Source organism: Clarias gariepinus, chromosome 16 (genome assembly GCF_024256425.1).
Source record: "Clarias gariepinus isolate MV-2021 ecotype Netherlands chromosome 16, CGAR_prim_01v2, whole genome shotgun sequence".
NCBI lineage: Eukaryota > Metazoa > Chordata > Actinopteri > Siluriformes > Clariidae > Clarias > Clarias gariepinus.
The window spans coordinates 23,388,078-23,411,299 of NC_071115.1; the positions used below are offsets into that span (position 1 = coordinate 23,388,078).

The 23,222-nt window shown below is 39.1% G+C and overlaps 1 protein-coding gene across 1 annotated transcript; it reads right to left on the reverse strand.

Moving 5' to 3' along the window:
* Positions 1-247: 247 nt before the first annotated feature.
* On the reverse strand, positions 248-16,829 carry ca10b (carbonic anhydrase Xb). Its single transcript, XM_053515112.1, has 9 exons — positions 16,616-16,829; positions 14,630-14,704; positions 12,209-12,348; positions 6,469-6,654; positions 5,721-5,816; positions 2,482-2,554; positions 1,221-1,375; positions 478-646; positions 248-385 (listed from the first exon to the last, which is right to left on the reverse strand). The coding sequence occupies exons 1-9, from the start codon at positions 16,671-16,673 to the stop codon at positions 363-365; spliced, it is 975 nt and encodes a 324-aa protein (XP_053371087.1). The 5' UTR covers positions 16,674-16,829; the 3' UTR covers positions 248-362.
* Between the last annotated feature and the right edge of the window lie 6,393 nt (positions 16,830-23,222).

Here is a 23,222-nt window from a genome sequence, read left to right on the forward strand (position 1 = left end):
AAGGCTTCTTCAAAGCATTGGGGAGATGTAAATCCGAACATTGTACAGAATACCTTAATGCAGCCAACGGAAGGGTCTAGTCTAGTCTATAACCACATATTCATTTAGTATAATAGGGCATGCTGAACGATGGCCACACGCTACATAATAGCTCACAATAATGGCTGAGTATATCTTTGTGTCCTTTATACTGTATAAAGTGGAGTTTATAGACTGATCCAGAGACACAGATTGTATTCCCTTCCCAAAGTGCCTTTATTTAGTCATAATGCGCAGTAAAATAACTTTATGTGCTTGTCTTCAGTCACCTCCTCAGCCTCTGTCTCTTGGCTGCAGAAGACACACACGGTTTTTCACAGCGGTTACTTCAGCAACCACTCGTTCACTGCAAAAGAAAACACAAGCAATAATAAAAATAACATTTCATGTTGAATTTATTAATATTTCAGTGTGTACCGCAATGTGTGCGTTACATACCCCTGTAGTGTGTCCTGAGTGTATTGGCACACTGGTGTGTGTGCGTGTTGACGTTGATGTTGGTGTGTATGCACCGCTGGTTTAGGTTCTGCTGCGGCCGATAGTTATCACTTAAACTGAGGAAGATCTGAGACACTGCATTTTGACTAAGGAGACGCAGAGACTGCAGCTACACACACACACACACACATACACACACACACACATACACACACACATACATAAGTAAGACACCATGCATAAACAAGTTTAAAGAGCAGCAGCTGAAATATCTTGGCAATACCTCATTATCATATTCAAATAAAGTCTGAAAATGTTAGGTTTTAAAAAATATATTCTATACAAGTACACAAACATGACTGCAAATGCACAAAGTGATGCACAGCTGATCCACAAGGAGGCAGCACAGTGTCTTCTTGTGACATGGCTTTATGTGTTGAAATCAGAATACATTGCAGGAGAAATGCCATGCAAGTGTCTCCACCCTGGACCAGTTCTGTCAAACCATGACAATCTTTCACCAATGGCTTAAAAAAATTTTTTAACTCCTCTATTAATTCATTCTTCACTTTTAATATGCCTGGGGTAATTATTATACCTAGGAATTTTACCGGAAAAAAGCTTTCACCATATTAGATTTTGGATGCATGAAAATTCTAGGCCAGTCGTCCTGGCCAGGGGTGTCTCTGCAATGATTTGTATATAGCAAGTTTCAGCTATTACGTGATCAGTCGTTGGGTTACCTCTATCGGTGAGACGTAGACGGGTTTATTCATCAGGATCCATGTGACCGTTTCGAGACACGGCGGCACCGTCAGCGAGCCTTCGTATGTTATAAAGCGCCACGTCTCAGGATACAAATCCTCCAGATCCAGTCCCGCAAGTTCATATGCATCATCTGCAGGGAGAAACAGTAACTTAGTCTGACTTTAGTCCTTGGTCACATTCCCAGTTATTTTATATCACTTTATTGTAAACTGAACATTGCCAATATACAGTATACTGATCAGCAATAACATTTAACACATTAACACTGTTTATCAATTGTATACCAGTAAACTGGTGACAGGATCATGTGCACCCAGGATCACCCATGTCTGCAGGGACCAAAGTCTGACATCTGGCTAGTCATATCTCAAAGAAAAGGCAATGCAGCACAACTCCATAAAATATAAAGTATTTGCTGCCAACGATAGAAAGGCCAGGGAATCCGGGGCCCAGTGGGAAAATCTGGCCAACCTGGTCAACCTGGCTTCCAAATTCCCCAGATCCCAAACCAATCAAGCACCCATGGGATGTGCTGAATAAACAAGTCTGAGGCCCCACCCCACAACCCACAGTACCAAAAGGATCCCACAGGAACATCCCAGCAAACCCCCAGTGATCTGCTGAAGTCATGCCCCAAGGGGCCAGAGCTGCCCCGGTGGCGCAAGATGAACGTATGTGTGTATTTGTGTGGGATGGCTGTATGTGAAAGCTAAAATATGTAAAAGTCCTTCTCTTCAGTTTCAACAGTGAAACAGAAGGTTACACTACAGTATAACACAAATCTGTGCTAAGTATAAAATATGATGATTACATACAGTGACATCCAAATCACTGTGATTGTTAAACAATGCATAACTATACGCCATTAACCCTGGTGTTACTGCAGTTTTCTTAGCCTTAACATTCTTCAAGAATCCACCAAACACATTTAATTCACTCGTGGGAACATTTGTTTGGCTGAGACTGAAGTTTCGTTTTCTGATCACATGACAGAAAAGGGGCAATACGTTTGGCTTTTCAGGACGCATCATGTTTTGCTACGAAATGCTCCCATTCTGTGTAAATGACAAGACAACATTAGTTGTATACAGTTTTAAGCTTTTTTTAAATAACTAAAAGTTTGGTTATAAACAATTAAAGGGAAATATTTTATCAGAAAGAGTAAAATTAACAAAGGAAAGACAAAAAAAAAAATCATGTTAATGCTGCAGACATTTAAGAAGAAAATATTCTCACTTTTGTACGTTATTCTTGTGATAATTTCTCTGCTCAGCATCCGGAGGAGAAACGGATTAGTGGGCTCTGATACCTGAAAAAAAAAAAAAAATCAAAACACAATCGGAATGCTTTCATGCACAAGGAAGTGTTTGATTTATGTTAAACACACCAATGTCAGAGAATTCGGAGAGCACGGTGAGCATTAGCACAATCAACTCTGTTCAGCACTTAGTACTGTCTGGCGGTAAATAAAACCTGTACCTAGCTATAGTTCATCACTGAATGTCAGAACGTCGCCCTACTGTTGCACATCATTTAATTCAATTCGATGCTATCTCTTTAGTGCTTTTAGCGATAAAAATTGTCACGAAGTAGCTAAATATACACTTTGATAAGAAGGCTAGAGGCAACAACACAAAGAAAAAAAAACACACACTGAGAAAACTCTTACCTGCTAACAGTGTACACATGTTGAATAGTCAAGTCTTACAGCACTTAGTGTGTTGGAATGATGTTCGCTATATGAGTGGAACAGCCTTTACAATTACAACAGCAGTTGTTAAATTATCTCCATCTCATTTGAGATTCATTTGTGTAACCTGCTGTGACTGGTTTGATGACACACGGCGCACAGTAGGCAAGTAAATAAGTCTGGTAAACGGCGACTAAGTAACACACAGCACAACAAAACTGTCTGATTCTCATATTGTTTCTATCATTTTTCTAAGAAGAAAGGAAGCTACTTTACACTATACACAGATACAGCAGCTGGCGCACATTTTTGCATTCTAGTTATTATGTTGGTATGGGATTTGAGATGGTAGACGTTGTTCAAAAACGATGAGTGAATCAAGCCTGGGAGAAACAAGGCATTGATGCAAAGTGACAAAAGAATAAAAAATTCATTTATTCCTTCAGTGCAAATAACACCAGGATAAAGCTTGCATTTGGCTTTTCTCTGCAACGACTCATTTTCATCAGGACAGCATTAAAACACCTCGGTACGACTTTAGCTCTCGGTTTCGTGACTTTGAATAATGAATGTGGACGCTTAGGTTTTGAGGAAGCAACAGATCTCATTTAGAAATCTCATTTCAAAGAAGACGTCTTTTTGGATTGACATGCAGAATTGGTTCTCCCTTTGTTTAGAAGCCTATTAGCAAAGTAATGAACATCAGGGAAAGTTTTGCTTTATGAATATTAATGACTAGGATTAATCCTGGCAGGTCATTCTTGATGTGCCGTCACACTGATCCAGAATGCAGCTGCATGCCTTTTTTTTTTTTTTTTTTTGGGAAAAAAAAAATCTTCCCAAGTTGTCTCTCATCAACACATTCCTGCTGTCTCACCACTGGCTCCCTGTAGCTGCGCAAATCCGATTCACAACACTGGCTGCGAGGAGAAACAAAACAGATCGGCCCGGAGAGACAAGAAGCCTGCAATCAAACGCTGATCCGCACTACATTCTTTTCATGCTGCAAGCCAAGCTTGACCCTTATTATACAAGGAAGACTTGCACCTTGGTGGTATTACTTTCCCTGACTGTTTAAACAGCTGAGTCACCGGCTGGCTTTAAAATAAAGACCTATGCGTTGACTGATTTTTCACAACAGCCAGTATCGTTTAAAATGCACCATATCCCTAAGCAATCTGAACAAACCTGACAGTAGCGGGTTAAATATGGAGAACTGTACCAGTTTTTTATGCCGCGGGAGATTTCTCATCGCTGCTTTTACCCACGCCTGTCACCTTTAATCAGGAGAATATCCTAGACGACAAGACAGCGTTACTTGTATACAGTTTTAACCTTTTTTTCCCCTTAAATAAGTGCTGACTTGAAAATGGAACAGTAAACGAGAAAGCATTAAGCTTGAAATGCATAGTGGAACCGTACTTGCGGCTAACGAGCTGTCACTGAAGACCGATACCCACCCCGCTATTATTAATCAATATGGAGGGCGGACATATACGTTATACAGGGCATTTAATTGGATCTACTTAAGTACAGAATGAGTCATTAAAAATTTTTATCATTCCCCTAGAAGCGAGGAACTGTTCAAATTTAAACGAGAATGTCACCAAAGCAATATGTTTGCCTCAAATGGTATTTACTGACATTAAACCCGAAGGGGCGAGAACACGAGCTGAACTGTTTTTCCCGTGGTTCACTCTCATGGTGTGTGTTTTTTTTTTCTTCCTGTGGCCGGGAAGATAGTTCCGCTTCATCCTTTTATCAACGTTCCAAACCTTGAGATAAAGGGCCATGTGCCTTACACTGGTGGTCAAAAGTATTAGGACAACAAACGATATGTATTATAGTTCTCTCAAAATTGCATAAAACAGATGATGTCACTAATTAGATCAATCTGAAAAGTTATCCTAATTAACTAATAACGGGGGGGAAAATTCGTTTCGAGATTTTCACTTGTCTCGACTCGTCTCGTCCAGAAGTATTCTGCTTCTGGAGCGATGCCTGGGTCATCTCCAGACCTAAATCCAATAGAAAACTGTTGGACAATTGTGACAAATGCAGTAGCAGTCAAGAAACTGTCTTCTGTACTTGTTCATCTTTAGGAAGCAGTCAAGCAGGCATGGATTGAGCAAGTAACACCAGAGTACTGCAGACGTTGTTCTGGATCCAGCGGGTTTGGAAAAATAAAGGACTTTATACTAAAAACTCGCTCACTCATCGTGTATACCGCTTTATCCTGTATTAAGGGTCGCGGGGGACCTGGAGCCTATCCCAGGAGACTTAGGGCATGAGGCAGGGTACACCCTGGACAGGGCATCAATCCATCACAGGGCACACACACATACTCATTCACACACTACGGGCAATTTGGGAACACATACTAAATAGTGAGAGCAAATTCACTGCATAAATATAAAAAATTCTTATTGTTTTGGTTATCATTATTATAAAAAAAAGAGAGAAAGAGAACATAAAATTTCACTTTGGCCACCACCGTTTTATCCTTTGCCCCTGGGCTATTTATACAGGCACATTATGTTTTTGATGAAGACTACACTTTTGGAAGAGTGTACTTAAACGCTGCAAATATAAATGACTAATGAGGAGTGATTGGGGAAAACAAGTCGTGCTTAAAAAAAAGGCAGAAAAGTGCACTAACAATGTGATGGACATGATTTTCACTTAAGCTGGTTTTATGTTTAAGAGACTCTGAAATATTATACTTAACAGAAATATAGGACTGTACATGATTATAGACTAAGTTGTGAAAGTGCTGAACTGTGACCTTCATAAAAAGAGAGATGATGGCGACGCCGTGCGGACTCTTCTCTGCTTCGCTGTAGTTCAAGTATAAATCCTGGTTAAAGTGGATTAATTGCACCTGAGGAAACACACGCAGAACAACTTACACTATATACAGTATGAGTGAAGACAGGACAGCATTCTATGACAGTAATAATTATAGACTTATACCCTAAATAAAATAAAGTTAAGTCATTATAATAAATAAATAAATAAATAATCAATTTCTCTCGATCATATCCTAGCGAGCAGAGTAATTCCTATAGGATATCTGTTATTATTTATACGCAGCATCACATATCGGATTGACGGGCTGATGCGAGTTAAACCTGGGCGTGTTGGCTAATCCTTGCTTTAATTAAAGCTTAAAATATGTAACTGCGTGTGCCGTCTTACTAAACATGCAGTGTTAAGAAGCCGAGCGTGATTGCGTCTGTGTTTGATGGATGGATTGCTCATGTGTGTGTGTGTGACTGCGATGTAATCATTTCATAAACTCAGAACAAATCCTCGTAATCCTGATCTCTGAAGCGCTCCCGTCTCTTCCAGCGTCTTCATGCTCGAGTTGCGTATGCTTGTTTGTGCTGTCGTGCAATAATTGAGTTCTTCCTTTATTTATTTTCGAACATTTCGACACGGTATATTCTCAGCAGCAGATGTACGCTGACAGTGCGTTATGTGATTCTTTGTTTTTGAAGACACACGGCTTATGTGGTAGCTTTCTGTCCCACCTCTCCAGGAAAGGCATTCCCGTTGATCAGGTGCTCCGAGCCGTGAGTGTCATCACTGCCAAAATGCAGTCTGATCTCCTGCAGTGTGTACGTGTAACTCAGGGGACCGCCAGACACGCTCACGCGCTTAGAGCCGTCCACACGCAGGATCACGTGACGCCCTGTATTATACAGCACGCCACTGATCTGGGAAATAGAAAGACAGATAGATACAAGCTGTGGATATTAAAAATTTTTGTGCTGTGAAAACTGCTACATCATGTCAGATATTCTTTCACATTTAATTCAATTTGTCAACCGTTCATTTCATTCGGGTGAAAAAAGAAATAGAAACATTTCAGGAAAGAAAAAAGAAAAATATCATATTCATCTGCCTGCAAAGCCCTTAAACAACACTTTGTTAAAGCATCTTTTGCTTAATACAGCACTTAGTCTTTTTGAGTAAGCACAACTCAACATCTTGATTTGCCAGTTTTATTCCACTCTTCCTCCACAAAAATCATGTCGCACAATGTGGCCTCGTGCCTACGCCTGATCACAGCCATGCTGCAGTGACAGAAAATGCAGTTTTTGCTTTACAACATTTTATTGAGTAACTGATCTCTTAGACAAAATATAGTCGCATGTTTCGTTTTAATTTTATATAGATCTTATGTAGATCCCAAAGAGACTACATCATAAAACGATCAGATCCTCTGTGACGTCACCCATACAGTAGGTTTTCTGAAGAGCTGTTTTGAAGCTCAACTGTCGGAGCTCTCGTCATTGCCATCTTGACAGGTGACAGATACTTTCCACTCTTGAAGAAATATCTGTTGTTTCTGTGGCAGTTACTTAAGGGGTTGCCAGCTTAAAGCCCAATTTTCACACACACACACACACACACACACACACACACACACACACACACACACACCGCAAGCAATTTGGGAACTCCAATTAGCCTTACCTTTCTTTAGGTTGTTGGAGGAAACCAAAGTACCCAGAGGAAACCCACCAAGCCCAGGGAGATGCGGTTTCGACCAATCAAATCGGTGGACTGTTGTATGAACGGATTTCATAGACTTATTCACTGACTATAATATCCAGCCTGGATATTCCCCTTCAAGACTGCCAAAGGACACCCAACCCCAAATTTCTTCTTTTTATTACATTTTTCATTTTCTTTTGATCCGTTATATAAAGCATGTGGACTTTCAGTATTCATGAAACTTCACAGTTTGCACACAAACAGGTAAATTCTCAGCTTTGTATCTCTTGGATAGATCTTTGTATACCACCCTTTTTATTTACCTCTGTGCCTTTTTTGCCTTCTGACGTTCTGCTCTGGTTTGATGCTTTATCTGATCCCTGGTTTTCTTTCAACTCTGCTATGAAATTTTGACTTTTCTTCAAATCTTATGGGTTTTTTTATTTGTCTGTGCTCTGTCTGATTTTGATCACTATTCTGGACTGATATTTATTTTTACTCTGTCTCTTCTTATTAACAATCTTTGCACATGTATCCTTATTCTGTCTCAGGATCATTTATTTATTAAATTATTCTTTTATTTGTTTTACAGAAGGCTTCAATTGACAAAGTAAATCCAGTAAGAATTGACACTAGCTATTGTATCTGAAGGTCATCTGATGGACAACAATCTACCCATAAATGTTATTGCACTTATTTAATAATGAAACAGTCTCCTATACTCATAATTAAAAAAAAATCACCTAACCATCACATTATACCAGGTTAGTCTCCCTGGTTTTCTGTTCCTAACCCTATATGCTCATGGAGACAGAGGTATTTATCACATCACAAGCATCAAAATTACCACCATATCAACCTTGGGACTGTGCAATCGACTTCCTAGCAGGCACAAGTCCCCCCAGACGTCAAAACTATACCTTATACCTACTACAAACCGATGCCATGGAAGAATGCATGTTTGAAGCCATGGCTCTAGGCTAGCTCCATAAATCCACATCTTGTGACACTGAAAATATCTTTTTTTGTGTAAAAAAAAAAAAGGATGGAGTACAGGAACCCTGTACTAATTACCAAGGTCTCAGTGCTCAAATAGTCAAATATCGGAATCTGTTATCACATGTAAATCTTACCTGCTCAATGAAAGATTTGGACCAAACTCGACCTATGGAGTGCCTATAGCCTAATATATAACCCATTATAGCAGGTGATGAGTGCAAGATTTATCACAATTGACTATCTAGTTATGCATTACGGACTTGAGATAGCTCCATCTGTTTTCTGCCTCTTATAAATGATGTCCTCCTGTGAGATCATTTACACTGAAGACACCTTGATCTCAAAGAGAAAACAATTTCAAAGAAGAGCCTGGTATAAGCAATTCAAAAAAGACTGTTCGAAAATAACCTGTAGGTCAATTCACAGAAAGGGTAACTTTACAAACTGTGTGTCATTGTCATCCAAGATGAGAACAGGGTGGAGAGAGGAAACAGCCGGGGTATTATTTAAAGAGATGGTGAAATTGTCTGGTCTCCACAAGGACACTCTTTCTGACAGTTTTTCAAATCAGCTCTTCTGTCTGGCAGGCTTTTTGCAACAGGCTTAGCATAAATGTCGGCCTGTCCTGAGGCTTTCGCCCGCAGTCAAATGGACAAAAAGAGTGCCTCAACCAGGAGACTGGAAGGATACTGCTTTAACAACTATCTGCACTGGAGCACTCAAAGTTTCACATGCGTTCACCAGCTCAACACCTTTCCAATGCATTCTGGGGTTCCAACAACCATTTGTCTTATTTTTTTCTCTGACAGCTGTTTGGTACAATTTCTGTGCATGTCAATTTACAAAAAAAACATTAGAACATCATATGAGCGGCGTTCAAGTCAAGCTGGGAATTTCATGTGTATGATGGCGTAAAACTGATTGACATTTACAGCAGACTTCAAGCAGAGTACAGTGATGAGACATAAAACATTTGAATGGTGCAATTGTTTTAAAGAAGGCCATAAGTCAGTGAATGATGATCCCGGCCGAGGTGACTCTGAGCCTCTTGCAGTCGTTCCTGTGAACATTCAGCAAGTAGAATGCCTGTTCCTTAAAAAAGGATAAATAGCTTGTGGCCAACAAGAGACACATCTCTGTGGGAACTGAATACACAATCGTTCACCAACACCACTTGCTCGACTGGGAGTTAGTGCCACATCCCATATACAGTCCTGACCATGCTAAAAGGCATTTCCATATGTTAGGGCTGGTAAAGGAGTTTGTGGGTAACCAGCATGGCATTTCGGATGGGAAGCATGCAGTTCCACTGAGAAAACTTTCTACCTTGATGGTATCCAAGCCCTGGTAAAACGCTGGGATACGCGCATTAGTGTAGCAGGGCATTATATGGAAAATAAAGGTCGTTTTTACTATCATAACTGTGTTCAGTTATTCTGCACACCCAAAAGTCCAGATCTGACTTGAATGAATATCATCATGCCACAGAGAATATTTTTGTACAGTACAAATCAATTAGTTTAGTAGTTCTGGGTTGGCCATATGAAATGTCACTTGCCACAATTTAAAACCACTCATAAGCTGGCCTATGAAAATGAATTACGTTTAGATTAATATTACGTTTATATTAGATTGAAAAAAGGAATGACGTCCGCAAACAAATCAATTTGTTTCTTTCTTTCTGTTATCATTTCTCCCGAGCCATCAGAAATCTGGCAGGCCCCCAGGCTAAGCCCACACACAAGAGGAAGCAATAAATTCTGTAAATTTACTTTGCATAATATTCTCTCGGTGGTAATCACTGTCACATCAGATGAAATTGAATAAAGCTGCAGAGGCAACAGCACCCACTGCAATGCTGATGTAATGAGTTGTGAGTTAATTCAGCATTGAACTGACAGTGATTGTGATTTCACTTGACAGCACAGTGAAACAACACTGACAGTCATGCTAGGATAAACTACACCAATGCTGATAAAATGATGTCGTAACGTGCCGGCTAAAGATGAATGCGCTCTTTATTTCCTCTAGCACATAACGATCTGTCCGGACACAACTGACTTGCTGACATATTGGTGCTGATATCTGGTGTTGATGATGTACCGTGATATTCAGCACACCCGTTAGCGAGGCTCTTATTGTGTTCCACTGGGCAGGAGGCAGCTCTGACAGACAAAGGAGATACAACCTGTTCTATTTTAAAGGCAGGGCCAGGCTTGGACTGCCAAGTCCCAAACCCCCACCCTTGCTCCTACGCCTCAATTAAATGCAAAATTGTTAAAAGAATTAGATGTTTGTGTATTGTCAGATAGAACAGTGTGCAGACCTCAAATCTACCAAAATCTCTTTAATCCATCATATTCCTTTGAGAGAATTTGAAAGTATTCATCAGCCGACGTTGATAATGCACACACTGACGTTCGCCCCATCACCAGGACAGGGTTTTAAAGGTGTTAGAATCCTAACAATGACACATAAATCTAGGACCTAAGGAAGCAAACTTGGACGTGCTCTCCGGGGGTTAGGAACGCAAACTCTCTCCTGTGTCAATCACAGTGACACTAGCCAATTATGCCAGAGGGCAGATAACAGTTTCCATTTAAGGGTTTTACCTTGCTCTATTCATTTTAAAATTAATTACCTAATGAGAATAATACTATGCATTGACACAAATTGTAAAGCGTAAAGTTAAACTCAAACCAAAGGTTAATAGCTGAAGATGAGGAAGACAAATGTACTAAATAATTAACAACAAACCATGACTAAACAAAGGATTGTTTCACTGAGCGTGTGCTGAGGTATCACAAAAGGTTGTGTGTGTGGCTGGAGGATATTTGTAGGTATGCTGATCTGCCATAGGCTTATGAATATGTATGAACATGTGGGCTATGTGGCTGCCTTTGCCGTGATATAAAATCAGATTTATATGCACCCACGTGACAACGCTCAATCACTGAACAATAGGATAATTAGATTAGCATAACAGACATATTTTCACTTACGTAGGATATTATTAGTTAATGGGCTGCATGTCGGAAAAGACGAGAAGATAATAATCACATACAAGCAAGACTGAAAGATGTAAAAGAAAAGTATGAATTCCTTTATCAGATTAGCTAAGGACCTTGAAGACTGTGTCAGTTTTTAGTCAAGTCAGCTAGACAGACATAACAAATACACTCATCATGGGACATTCCAGAAAAACAAATTTTTATATATAATTTTGGGCCCAACGTGGTTACCACAAAACAATTATATATAAAATGTGCACTTGCTACAGATTTTTATTTCAGTGATGTATGTAAAACATTGATATAATATTGGTGGAGTTTATTTAGAAAGTAAATGGGAACATAAATAAAAAAGAGAGTGATTCCACTTTTTGAATTTTAAATTTTTTCTCCCCACAGGGTAAGATTTTTCAACCTTCAAGCATCACATGTTCAGCATGAACCTGCATGCAGCTTGTTTATAGAGCCTATATTAGCAGTCGGTTTCAATCTGCTGGACAGTACTGCTCCAGGTTTTCAACTCAGGGCTCTGACTCATTCCAACTCACGGCTCAATAGCATTCCAGTTCTATGCTGAAATGTTCAATCTGTAATGATTATGATCGTTTTAACCACTTCTTAATAGCACCCCCTACTGAATAATTGTCAGCTTGTTAAACATGACAAATTGTGAATAACATACCAAGATGCATATTAATTGTTTTTACAATCTTACTTAAAAAATAACAGAATTACACATTTTTCGATAGACGGCCCATACCTTTCGTCCTCCTGTGACGCGTAGAGGGGTAAGGAAGGGGTCGAAAGTCAAACGACGTGTCTCGATATTAACCGGCGACTGTCTTTTCCCAACGGAGCAAAGTTTCCATGCAGAGTTCACCAATCCCCAAAAAGAGGGAACTGTAATACACACACACACAGTCTTTATATGTGGCATGTGTAGCAGATAGCTATTCTGACACACTGTATATTGAGCTTCATTATGTCCAAAGTGGACTGCTGATGATCAAGCATGTGTGATGATTTTTATGCATCCTATGATGTCCTGCCTTGTGTAATTAAATCATTATATCCACCCTCATTTGCATATCCTGTATAAACATGCTATTATAAATGACGGTCATCAAATTAAAAAACACACTGTGCTAAAAGCAAAAATTTTTTTTTTTTTATTAAATACTGCAGTTGGTTCATTTATTATGACGTACTAGTGCAGTGTTTTTTTTTTGCCCAGTTGATTTTCATGATTTCTACATGCTTGCTTCAATTTCCTGTTGCTAATTCTGTGAATATTAATTGATTAATTGATTGAACTTTTGCGGTCTTGCCACAAAGTAAATCATTTTTTCTTGAAAAAAGTAGTTATTTGTCTATTCAAAAGCACTAAAGAAAACTGGATTACCTTGCTGTGAAAACCTGTTATTTATTATTTGGTTCGTCCACCTCCTATGCGTATCGTAAGACCAGTATGTGGTGTGTATGCTGTGCAAAATAACTATTGGGTATTACACATTCTGTGTCTCTAACTGATGCTTAAGCGCATAGATGTGTGTTCATGTTCAGTGACCTAGATAAACTATGGCTTTCCCAGAATAGTGCAGTAATCTCACTTCTGTACATTTCTGTCACACTGATTAACACAGCAAATAACATTACAGAATTGCACGCTTGGGTTGATTTCACATCGAATAATAGTGCTGTGCAAGTCAAAACGGGAATAAATGTCCCCCTTAATCTTTTGGGTAGTAAAATTCTATTTTGTATATTAGCAATTCTCAACTGTTCCGCTTTAGCCCCTCCCCAATCCCTATTCTCAACTGTTCCGCTTTAGCCCCTCCCCAATCCCTATTCTCAACTGTTCCGCTTTAGCCCCTCCCCAATCCCTATTCTCAACTGTTCCGCTTTAGCCCCTCCCCAATCCCTATTCTCAACTGTTCCGCTTTAGCCCCTCCCCAATCCCTATTCTCAACTGTTCCGCTTTAGCCCCTCCCCAATCCCTATTCTCAACTGTTCCGTTTTAGCCCCTCCCCAATCCCTATTCTCAACTGTTCCGCTTTAGCCCCTCCCCAATCCCTATTCTCAACTGTTCCGCTTTAGCCCCTCCCCAATCCCTATTCTCAACTGTTCTGCTTTAATCCCTCCTCCAATCACTATTCTCACCTGTTCTGCTTTAGTCCTTCCCCCAATTATTATTCTTGTCTGTTCTGCTTTAGCCCCTCCCCAACCACTACATTATTCTCAACTGTCCTGCGTTCCCCTGTCAACTGTTCTGATTTAGGCCACCTGTAATCATTATTCTCAAAAGTTCTGCTTTGGCCTCTCATGAATCATTATTTATTACCTTTTTTGCTTTAGCCCAATCATACCTTTTACCATAGTCCTGCCTTGATCTTGTGTATATGTTACTTTTCAAGACCTATTTGGCACATCTTAATAGAAAATATAGATTATGTTAAACAACCAAGTTTTATATATATCTCCTTTCTATATTCTTAAATCTGCAAACACCTAAAAAGACATCCTACACGTTCTTATCACATATACCACCCAATTTCTGAGTCTGGACCCTTTTCACATAATTGACATTATGATAAAATGTTTTGGTGCTTTTTGTGTTGTGTATCTGCACTGTAATTTGTATTTCATATGTTCTTTTGTTTTGGTGTGGATATTTAAGCAGTGCTGGTTTTGTGTGCTTGTACATAGCCTTGATTTAAACAGATGAAACAGATTTCTATGTCAGTGCGACTGACCTGTATAAACACTTTGTAAATAAAATAATCAGGTGTGATTGTTACATATCACTGCATCTGCCATCTGCTCCAGACTGTGCTTTGAATCAGACGCTTTAACAAAAGCATATTTTTTTAAAGTAAAATATGAGGTGTGAAACAGAGAGTAACACATAGATGATAATAACGCAGCTGAACACTGAAGCCGAGTTCTATGACACACACAGATAAAAATTTCTAGATATATTTTTAAAAATCTGCTTCTGAAGGAGAGCATGCAAAATTGCCCTTTTCATCAGGATTCACTAATTCACATCGATTTATATAACTGACGTCAGAGCAAATCCATAGGAGCGCTGACCCAAATAAACACACTCTGTGTGAAAGCTCCTCTTTCTTCCTTTCTTATGAAGAGGAGGAAACATCTGGTATTAGGCTTGTGTTCTTACCTGGAATAAAACTTCCTTCTATGACATCTTTATAAGCCCACCATCCATCATGAGGCATTGAGGACGCAGGCTGTGCTGCAAAAGAAGCAGAAAGAGTGGCACAAATTTTAAACTGTCCAACCTGTGTATTACAGAAACTGCGAGTAACTACACTTTACCATTGATAAAATAGAAGGAAACAGGAGGCAGCGGTCCCAAGTGACCCAAATGAGTTATACAAACAATTGAAACAAACAAGCAGAACAGATGAGCTTGGAGAAAAATCGAATCAGTTACAGGTCACACTTAGTTTTGCATAGCAATTCATGTATCGCCACACTGACTCTAAAATAATTTTTATATTGTTTTTATTTGGATATGTTTGCATTTGTGGTAGTAAAATATTTCTGATCTTCTATATTCCTACATAGAGCGCTCTAAACTATTAACACATTAGCAGGCAGCAGCGCCATGGTGGCTTATAGGTTAACACTGTCGCCTTGCACTTTCAGGGGCTGGGTTCAATTCCCGTGTCGAGTCTGTGTGCATGGAGTTTGCATGTTCTCCCCGTGCTGGGCGAGTTTCCTCACACAGCCCAAAGACATACACAGTAGGCTACTTGGGGCTCCCAAATTGCCGGTAGTGTGTGAATGTTGACTGGAGGTCCTATCACATTTGGAAAATTGGAATAATTCCAATGGTAATCACAGCCCATGGTTGGTCTACAAAGGTTCCTGGATGGATGGATATATTAGCAGGCAGCTCAGTGTCATTTGTGGTCGGCTTGTTTAAAATTGTAAAACTCTTTAATAAAAATTAACATTGAATTGGAATAACTATAGAATGGCAGTACAAATCGAATCGCACCTAGGTATCGTGATAATATTATGCCTGTGTGTAGCACTTTCTGTATAACAATAGCCTGTGACACACATTTGTCTGTAGATGTCTCCTACATATGTTTTTTGCATATGTAGAAATGTGTGTGAATTATTCATTCCTCTTGTTGAAATTCTTTACTGTCGCAAATGAAATCTCTCACACACTATTACACTGTTCCCCTAACACAAAATCTTTTTTGGTGGATGTTGCAGGTTATTTTCTTTGCATTAAGTTTGTGTTCTTTTTTTTGTTGCCATGAACATTTTGCTCAAGCCCTTGCTTATGAGTTAAAAAACTTAGATTAAAACTTCAACAGGACTGTAACACTCCTTCGTGATGCTTGTCTGTAGCGTTCGTCTGTGTCTGCTAGTCAGTTGCGCCTGTCTGGAGCACTGATCTCCAGCACTGGTCTATAATAAAGCCTTTCTCTGTTCAGCTTTTATGATGTTTACTGCAAATTTCATCTATAATGATCACATATCTGGCCTTAACACTTCTGTAATGACTTTAACAACTCTGTAATGATCCGTAATCATGTCCAGTGTGCCGTTCCGTTCTGCCATCATCATTGTGCATCACTGTGCATCAATGTGCACTTAGATGCACAAGTCGTGTAATGTTCGGCGAGGGTCAGCTCTACTTAAAGCACAGGGTTCGAATGAGCAGATGCTGAATAGCAGGCATTATATTAAATGTATTGTCTAGCCAGATGAACACCTTGAACAACAACAAGAACACTAATAATAATAATAATAATAATAATAATAATAATAATAATTGTGTGATAGGAAATAAAAGGACATAAAAAGATTGACATAAAAACAGCATACATATAGTTATAATGATAATCTGATCATTCACCAGTAAAGAGTTAATGGAAGGATTGCATTTATTCATTATTAATTTATTCAACACTTTTACAGCACTCACACCTCACACTGTTCCTGAGCTTCTACATGCTTAAGAGGGGAAAAAACAATATAATTGAATTACTCATGAATATTCATCCATCTTCTACAGAAACACACTGAGTCATCAGAGCATCACGAGCAAAGCATGAAGTGCATGGAAATAAATGCGCAAACTCATTTTTTTTTATTATTCGATCAGATTGAACATTCCTACCTTCAGAAACGATGACATTAACGTGTAAAATAATAATGAATTCCCAAGCGTGCTGCATTCTTGCTTCAGTCCATATTCACACCGCTGCTCGGGTCCGGGGAGGAAGTAGTGTGAAAGGATTTGGCGTGTGTAGTAATGTGGAGGGGGGAAAAGAAACAGCCCGGAGTCGGGAACTCCGGAAGCCTCTTTATGATCAATAAGACGCTGCTGTGGTTTAAAAGCTGCCGCTGAGTAACTGAGACGCTGCAGTGATTGTCGGCGCCAGAGGGCGCAGCTGTGCTGTTACGCGGACTCCACTGCGCATGCGCACTACGCTGCTCGGCTTCTTGGAGTATGGGGGAATGCAGCAGGGTCAGGATGGAGAAAGCCGTGGGCGGGGCTTTTATTGCTTTTTATCAGTCACTTAACTGCTGGCTGCTGTCAGTCACATTTTCCTTTCGGTCTATCACAGCTGTCAATCATTTTCTGTTCCTGTCAAGTTTAGGTAACACTCCAATGCAAATAGAGGATTTATTTTAATGATGTATTTTTTTTAACTAATAATAGCAAATAACTAGTACATAACAGGCCAAGGTAATAGAAATGTTGTCACAATGCGACATATACATTACTAGTCAAAAGTTTAAACACAAGTTTGGATTTATTTTTTCCATTATAGAACAATACTGAAGATTTTAAAACTAAGAAAAAAAAACACATTGGCTGAATGGTGGCTTAGTAGTTAACACTGTTGCCTTGCACCTCTAGGGTCCAGGATCGATTCCCCCTCCCTCGGGTATACGCATGGAGTTTGCATGTTGCATTGGTGGGCGTCCTTCGGGTACTCCGGTTTTCTCCCACAGTCCAAAGACATGTAGATTAAGCTAACCGGCCCTCCAAAATGGCCAAGAGTGTGTGTATGTTTGTGCCCTGCGATGGATTTGCACCCTGTCCAAAGTGTATCCTGCCCCATGATCCTGTATAGTTAATGAGTAAGTGAAATGGCACATACATTAGGTAATTAAGTAACAACAACAATCCATTGTTATTTTAAAACCTTAAGGTCAGCTGTTCTTAAACAGGTCTTGCAACAGTATTTCCAAGTGCATTTGCAAAACCCATCAAGCACCATGATGAAACTGAAGGTGTGTACAAACTTTTGACTGGTAATCTACTTACAAGACTACAATATGGGAAGCCAATCTGATATTTACCTTAAATCAGTATTACTGTGTTTTACTGTGATTATTGGTAATATTTTTCTATTTCCTATTGTTCCCCGAATTGTTCAATAGCCATTTTCTCCTCACCATGCAGCTTTCCTTTATCTGAGACAACACCTGCTTCTTTAAAGACGCATGAAGCCACCATCCATATCAACTGCTTTTTTCCTTTTTCCTGCCATGGTGGTGTAAGGTCAAGCAGACCCTGTGCAGATTTTATTGATTGTGTATCTCACACTGTGCGTAGTAATTCTGCAAAGTCTGAACCTGCAACCCTCTCTGCTTTCACTGTATGGTTAACCACTTTCCTTAAAAATTCCAATTAAGTTCAATTGCAAGCAAGATATCTGAAACCTCTTTGTGGCCAGAAATAAAGGGAAGCAAATCTTCGCATTTGTAACATTGTGTAAAAACAGACAAAGCAAATAAACAAACCAAAAATGAGAATATACTAAAAATGGTTGAAAACACATTTAGTTTGTTTTGCAGCAAGAAATGGAAATATTGAAACAGGAGCAGTATTTAGGTGAGTTGATGCGGAACTGTGGAAAATAAGATCATGAACCCGCTCACACTGCACGGCAGTCGACCAAAATGTCTGACCTGCCAGGAATCCATCTGATCATCCAAGAGCCAGATTGTTGGTTGCTTGGGTGATTAATCAGGCACTGGGACCCTGCTCACACTGCACGTCAAATAACAACAGATCGGGTTGAAATTCATCCAGATTATAAAATTAGTCTGGGCCAACAGATTTGTGGATAAAATTGAATCTGTACAAGTCCCTATCACAGTCAGTGAAAAAAAAAAAAAAAAAAAACACAGTTAGGAGAAAGTGCTATTCATCGTCTTCTGCATACATGAGCTTCCATAAATGCCTAATATAAAAGGCACAAAAATTCACCCTGAATTGGATTCTGGTCTACTGTAGGCCATCAGTCACACATAGTCACATAAACCTGCAGCCTATTTAGAGTAGTAAATAGCCTAAACCCACAAGTACAGGATGAATATACAAATTTCAACTCAGACCCATAAGCTTAGCACAAAACCATGAGTTCTAGAGCTGGAGGTGGCATTGTTACCAGCTGTGTCACCATACAGTACAGCCCATGAGAGTATGCCTTATTTCCATACAGTAGCCTCCTTTTTTGCCCATCTGTTTGCCCATCTGGTGTATGAGGACAACTTTTTACGGGATTTTAGGAGCTTCCCTGGGTGCTCGAACATTTCAATCAAATCTGTTTTTGGGACGTTGGTACCTGGGTCTTTCAATTATTCAGAGACACACTACAGACCAAACAATATGGTCACGTTTATGTTTGTTATACCCTTTATATCTTATTGTTGAAATATTAAACAGACATGCCCCCATTGCCTCAAATAATTACAGTGGAACTGCCAAACGTTACATCAGGGTTATCCCTGCTGGCGATGTTCATTTATTTAATGTTCAGTAGCGTACTGTGTGTGCCTTAAAAAAAGAATTTACTGACTAACCTTTGGTGAACAGATTTAAAAAAAATCCTTATTATAAACAGCATAGTTCTTCAGCATTAGATGATATATGTCTAACAGCCATATATATATATATATACACTGTATAGTGATTAAACTACATAAAACTACTTGCAGTATGTATAGTGCCTAAATGTGAAGACATACTGTATATGGACATCTTATAAGCCCCTTCTTTTTCGTTCTATGGTACTTCATTATCTCTAGATAAACATTCACGACAGTCCATAACATTACAACCAAAGAGATTATTTTTGTTTTACAAACATAAATTGTTTAATCCGGGCCATGTTCCAATATCATTTTTATCATGCCCTTGTCCACCATCTGCTTATTACTCTATTTATGCCACTTAGCAAGCTGGCTACCTAGCATGCTATTCTCTTTACAAACCAGATGCTTAGCATGCCAGACATTCAGCATATCATATTTGTACTGTAGCTTGTTGCCAAATGAGTTAATTAACATAATAACATGTTAGTTTGTCTTTAATGTGTCTTTGATTCTGACATCAAAATGTTTCTCATTGTATTATGATTTTCTTTGTACAATCACTGAGACTCTAAATTCAGTTTAAGTCAGTGAGATTAACATAGAAATTCTTTTAAAATGCAGGTTTTGCCTTGATTTCTGATGTTGCATAGTACTAAAAAAATCAAACCATCTTTGCTAATTTTGCCAGTTTGTATTTATATATATATATATATATATATATATATATATATATATATTCTTATCCATGCAAAAGGAACAAAATGAAGTTTGCTTGGTTATAAATGCAGCTACAGTCAGATTATATATTTAGCTAATTAATTTCCAGTATCTCACTCATTTTTAAGAACCAGTGTTATTCTGGTGGATACTGTATGTAGTTCTGATGATATAAAAATACAAAAAGAATAGAAAAAGAACTCATTCATGTACTGGGTCTTGGTGGGGCCTGGGCCTATCCCATGGACTTAGGGCATGAAATTTAAAAGTAAGCTTTTTTTTTTTCAATAAATTTTAATGTCAAGAATTCACACGAAAAACATGAGAGTAGAAAGATATTCAAAATTAAGGCAATTGTCTTCACTTCACAACGCAATAATGTAAAACAAATGTACATTACCAATGTCATTTACAAAAGATCTTAAATACAAAAATAAAATCATAATATAAAACACTGACTCTTTTTTTCCTACTCAAGTCAAATAGAAAAGTGATTCAGGGATATTTAACAACATCAGTCATAAAGTCCATCTTTACTGAAGAAAAGGTAACAGTTACAATATTATTATTCTGTTTTGGCAGTGAATATGACACAGATAGTGTAAAAATATTGATCTGGTATGTGTAACCCAACATGATGACGCAGCAAGGGTAAAAAACAAAGGGCAAAGATATTTTATACACACTAAATCCTACTACAAGGAAAAAGTGTAAAGTTTTAGAACAATAAACTGCCTCCAATATGGCACATAACAGACTTTTAAAAATTTTACTGCATAAAGTCTTGGCTGTGTTCCAATATTTGCTTTAATTCGCCCTTGGCCACCAGCTAATTAACGCTCTAGCGTTTTAGCAAGCAAGCCACTTAGGAACCTGTCTACCTCACATAATATTCACTTCACACCCCAGCTGTTTAGAATGCCAGACACTCAGCAATCCAGCTACTTTGTGCTCTTCTGGATTGTTAAAATTCAGTTAGAATGATGACATATTTGTTTGCTTGTCTGACACCAGCCCAAGCCCTACATTCATTACACCTTGGATTATTATTTATGGTAATCAAGTAAGGAAATCATGCTAGCAAGCTGACAGGAAGCTAGCAAGCTGATGCTACTGCAGGGATTGTAGAAACTCACTGGAGTGTGTTACTGCTGACCCGCCGTATTGGGATTCATAATAAAAACACCTTCACAACATTACTAACACTGTAAAAATGTGTCTGACAGGTAATTCTCTCTCTCTCAAAAAAAAAAAAAAAAACTGAGGTAAGACAAAACAGAAATAAAACCCTAACATTCAACAAGATGGACGTTACAAATGAGGAATATTTCACAATCAATGATAAGGAGATGGAATTTCTGTTTTTACACACACATTTTGCACACAAAACATGTATAAAATGTGTGTGCCATTTGCCGAGTATTTGTCATATTCAGAGCTGAGTTAAATGTCCACAAGCGGTTTCAAGTTTGCACAAAAATAAGATGTGCCCAAGTCATGCAGAAATCTGAACTTCTGCTTTGATAAGTTTATCGCCACTGACAGTTTGACATTCTCATGTTGCTTTTGATTTTGTGCCTGTTCCCATTTAAAAAATTTTCCCTTAGCCATGTTTACGCCTGCATGTAAATCATTAGGTCTCTAGTCTGTTTTCTGGATAATGCTTTTGAACAATGTTTTTGAGTTCATCTTCCTGTTTAAATAAAGCTACACCTTTAGCTGTCACTGCATCCATCTCTACTCGAAATACCTGACAGAACACTTCACTAACATCATGAGTGCAGCAGGAAAGAAGAGAGGTTCTAAAGCATTTAAATTTGTAAAGCTTTATCAGGATTATTATTATTATTTTTTTTTTTTGGCCCTGGATGTTCCCTTTGAACGGATTCGTTCTTGAAATTGCATGTTTACTTTGAATCCAAAAGCCCATGGAGGAGAACTGGATGGAATTGAAATGAAAATTGGCGGGGATCTGGGTTGCATGGGCCTAGGGAGTTTTGGGAAATTTGGAGTTGGGCAAGAGAAAGCAGTATGCCATATTCCAAAGTTTTTGACTATTGACGATGCTCAGTGCTGTGGCTGGTGAGTCAGCAGAGGCGACAAAGTGCAGTTGTCCTTTGTGAGGAGGGTTGTAAGGTTGGCTTCCACATGCCAATCAAGGGCTGATGACACAGAGCGCAAAAATGTCCAGGGTGAGGAGGCTCATATCGCAATATAAGACTTGCTTTGTCCAGTTACGCATTGTTCATCCCATGTCTTGCTTTGTGACACCTCCTAACTTTAAACATGTTCTGTTCGCACTAGCTAGCATCTTTAAAGATGGTGTGCTACCTCTGGCAGCTGGTTTTAAAAATCTTATGATGGCACCATGATATATGACTTTGAGAACATAAAGATGAAAACACCTCTGGCTGCAAAAACATTATAATAGCACCATCATCTGTCCTTTAAAGAATCATGATGGCACCACCACCTGGCTTCGAGAACATCAATACAGCACCACTGTTTGGCTTTGAAACCCTTAAGATGGCACAACATTGAGAGCATCATGATGGCAACACTGTCCAACTTTGAGAACATTATAATGGCAGCACCGTCTGACTTTTAAGGGGATCATAATGGCACCACCCCCTGGCTTTAAGAACATTATGATGGCACACCACCTGGCTTCTTCAGAACCCCAGGTTTGATGATGTCCCGGGGTTGCTTTCGACTTCTAAAACATAATGCTAGTGTTGCTGACTTCTAAAACATAATGCTAGAGCCACTTCCTGGCTCCAAAGAGGTCACCCTGCCTTCACCTTCCTGCTCTACTGAAATCAGCACTCTGCCCTCCGGCTCAGCAGAGGATGTTGATCACCCTCTCTGTAGTAGGTGCATGGTGCATGTCCCTCCTCCCTGGTGCAGCCTCACTTTTACAGAGACTGATGCCTGTCCAGCTCTACCAGTGAAGGGACTTCAGGAAGAGTGCATTCTGATGGTTTTAACCCTTTACTCAGCGCTGAGCACCGCATGTTGCAAACCTATTACACCTTTTTCCTGCAACTGTATCCTTCTCCACTCTAAACACTTGACAATTATTGGCCAATATTAAATATAATTATGATAAGATGCAATGAATTGTTTAACAGTATCCTGCCTTTAAAATGCATGAAAGCTGTTTTTGAAAGGATTAC

What these genes read in the sequence shown, in the direction of transcription:
- ca10b (XM_053515112.1), bottom strand. Translation starts at nt 16,673, where the DNA reads ATGCAGCACGCTTGGGAATTCATTATTATTTTACACGTTAATGTCATC. An exon ending in TAATGTCATCGTTTCTGAAG is followed by an intron (nt 14,705 to 16,615) that starts GTAGGAATGTTC and finishes CTTCTTTTGCAG; the next exon opens with CACAGCCTGCGTCCTCAATG. An exon ending in GGAATGCCTTTCCTGGAGAG is followed by an intron (nt 5,817 to 6,468) that starts GTGGGACAGAAA and finishes GTGTTTCCTCAG; the next exon opens with GTGCAATTAATCCACTTTAA.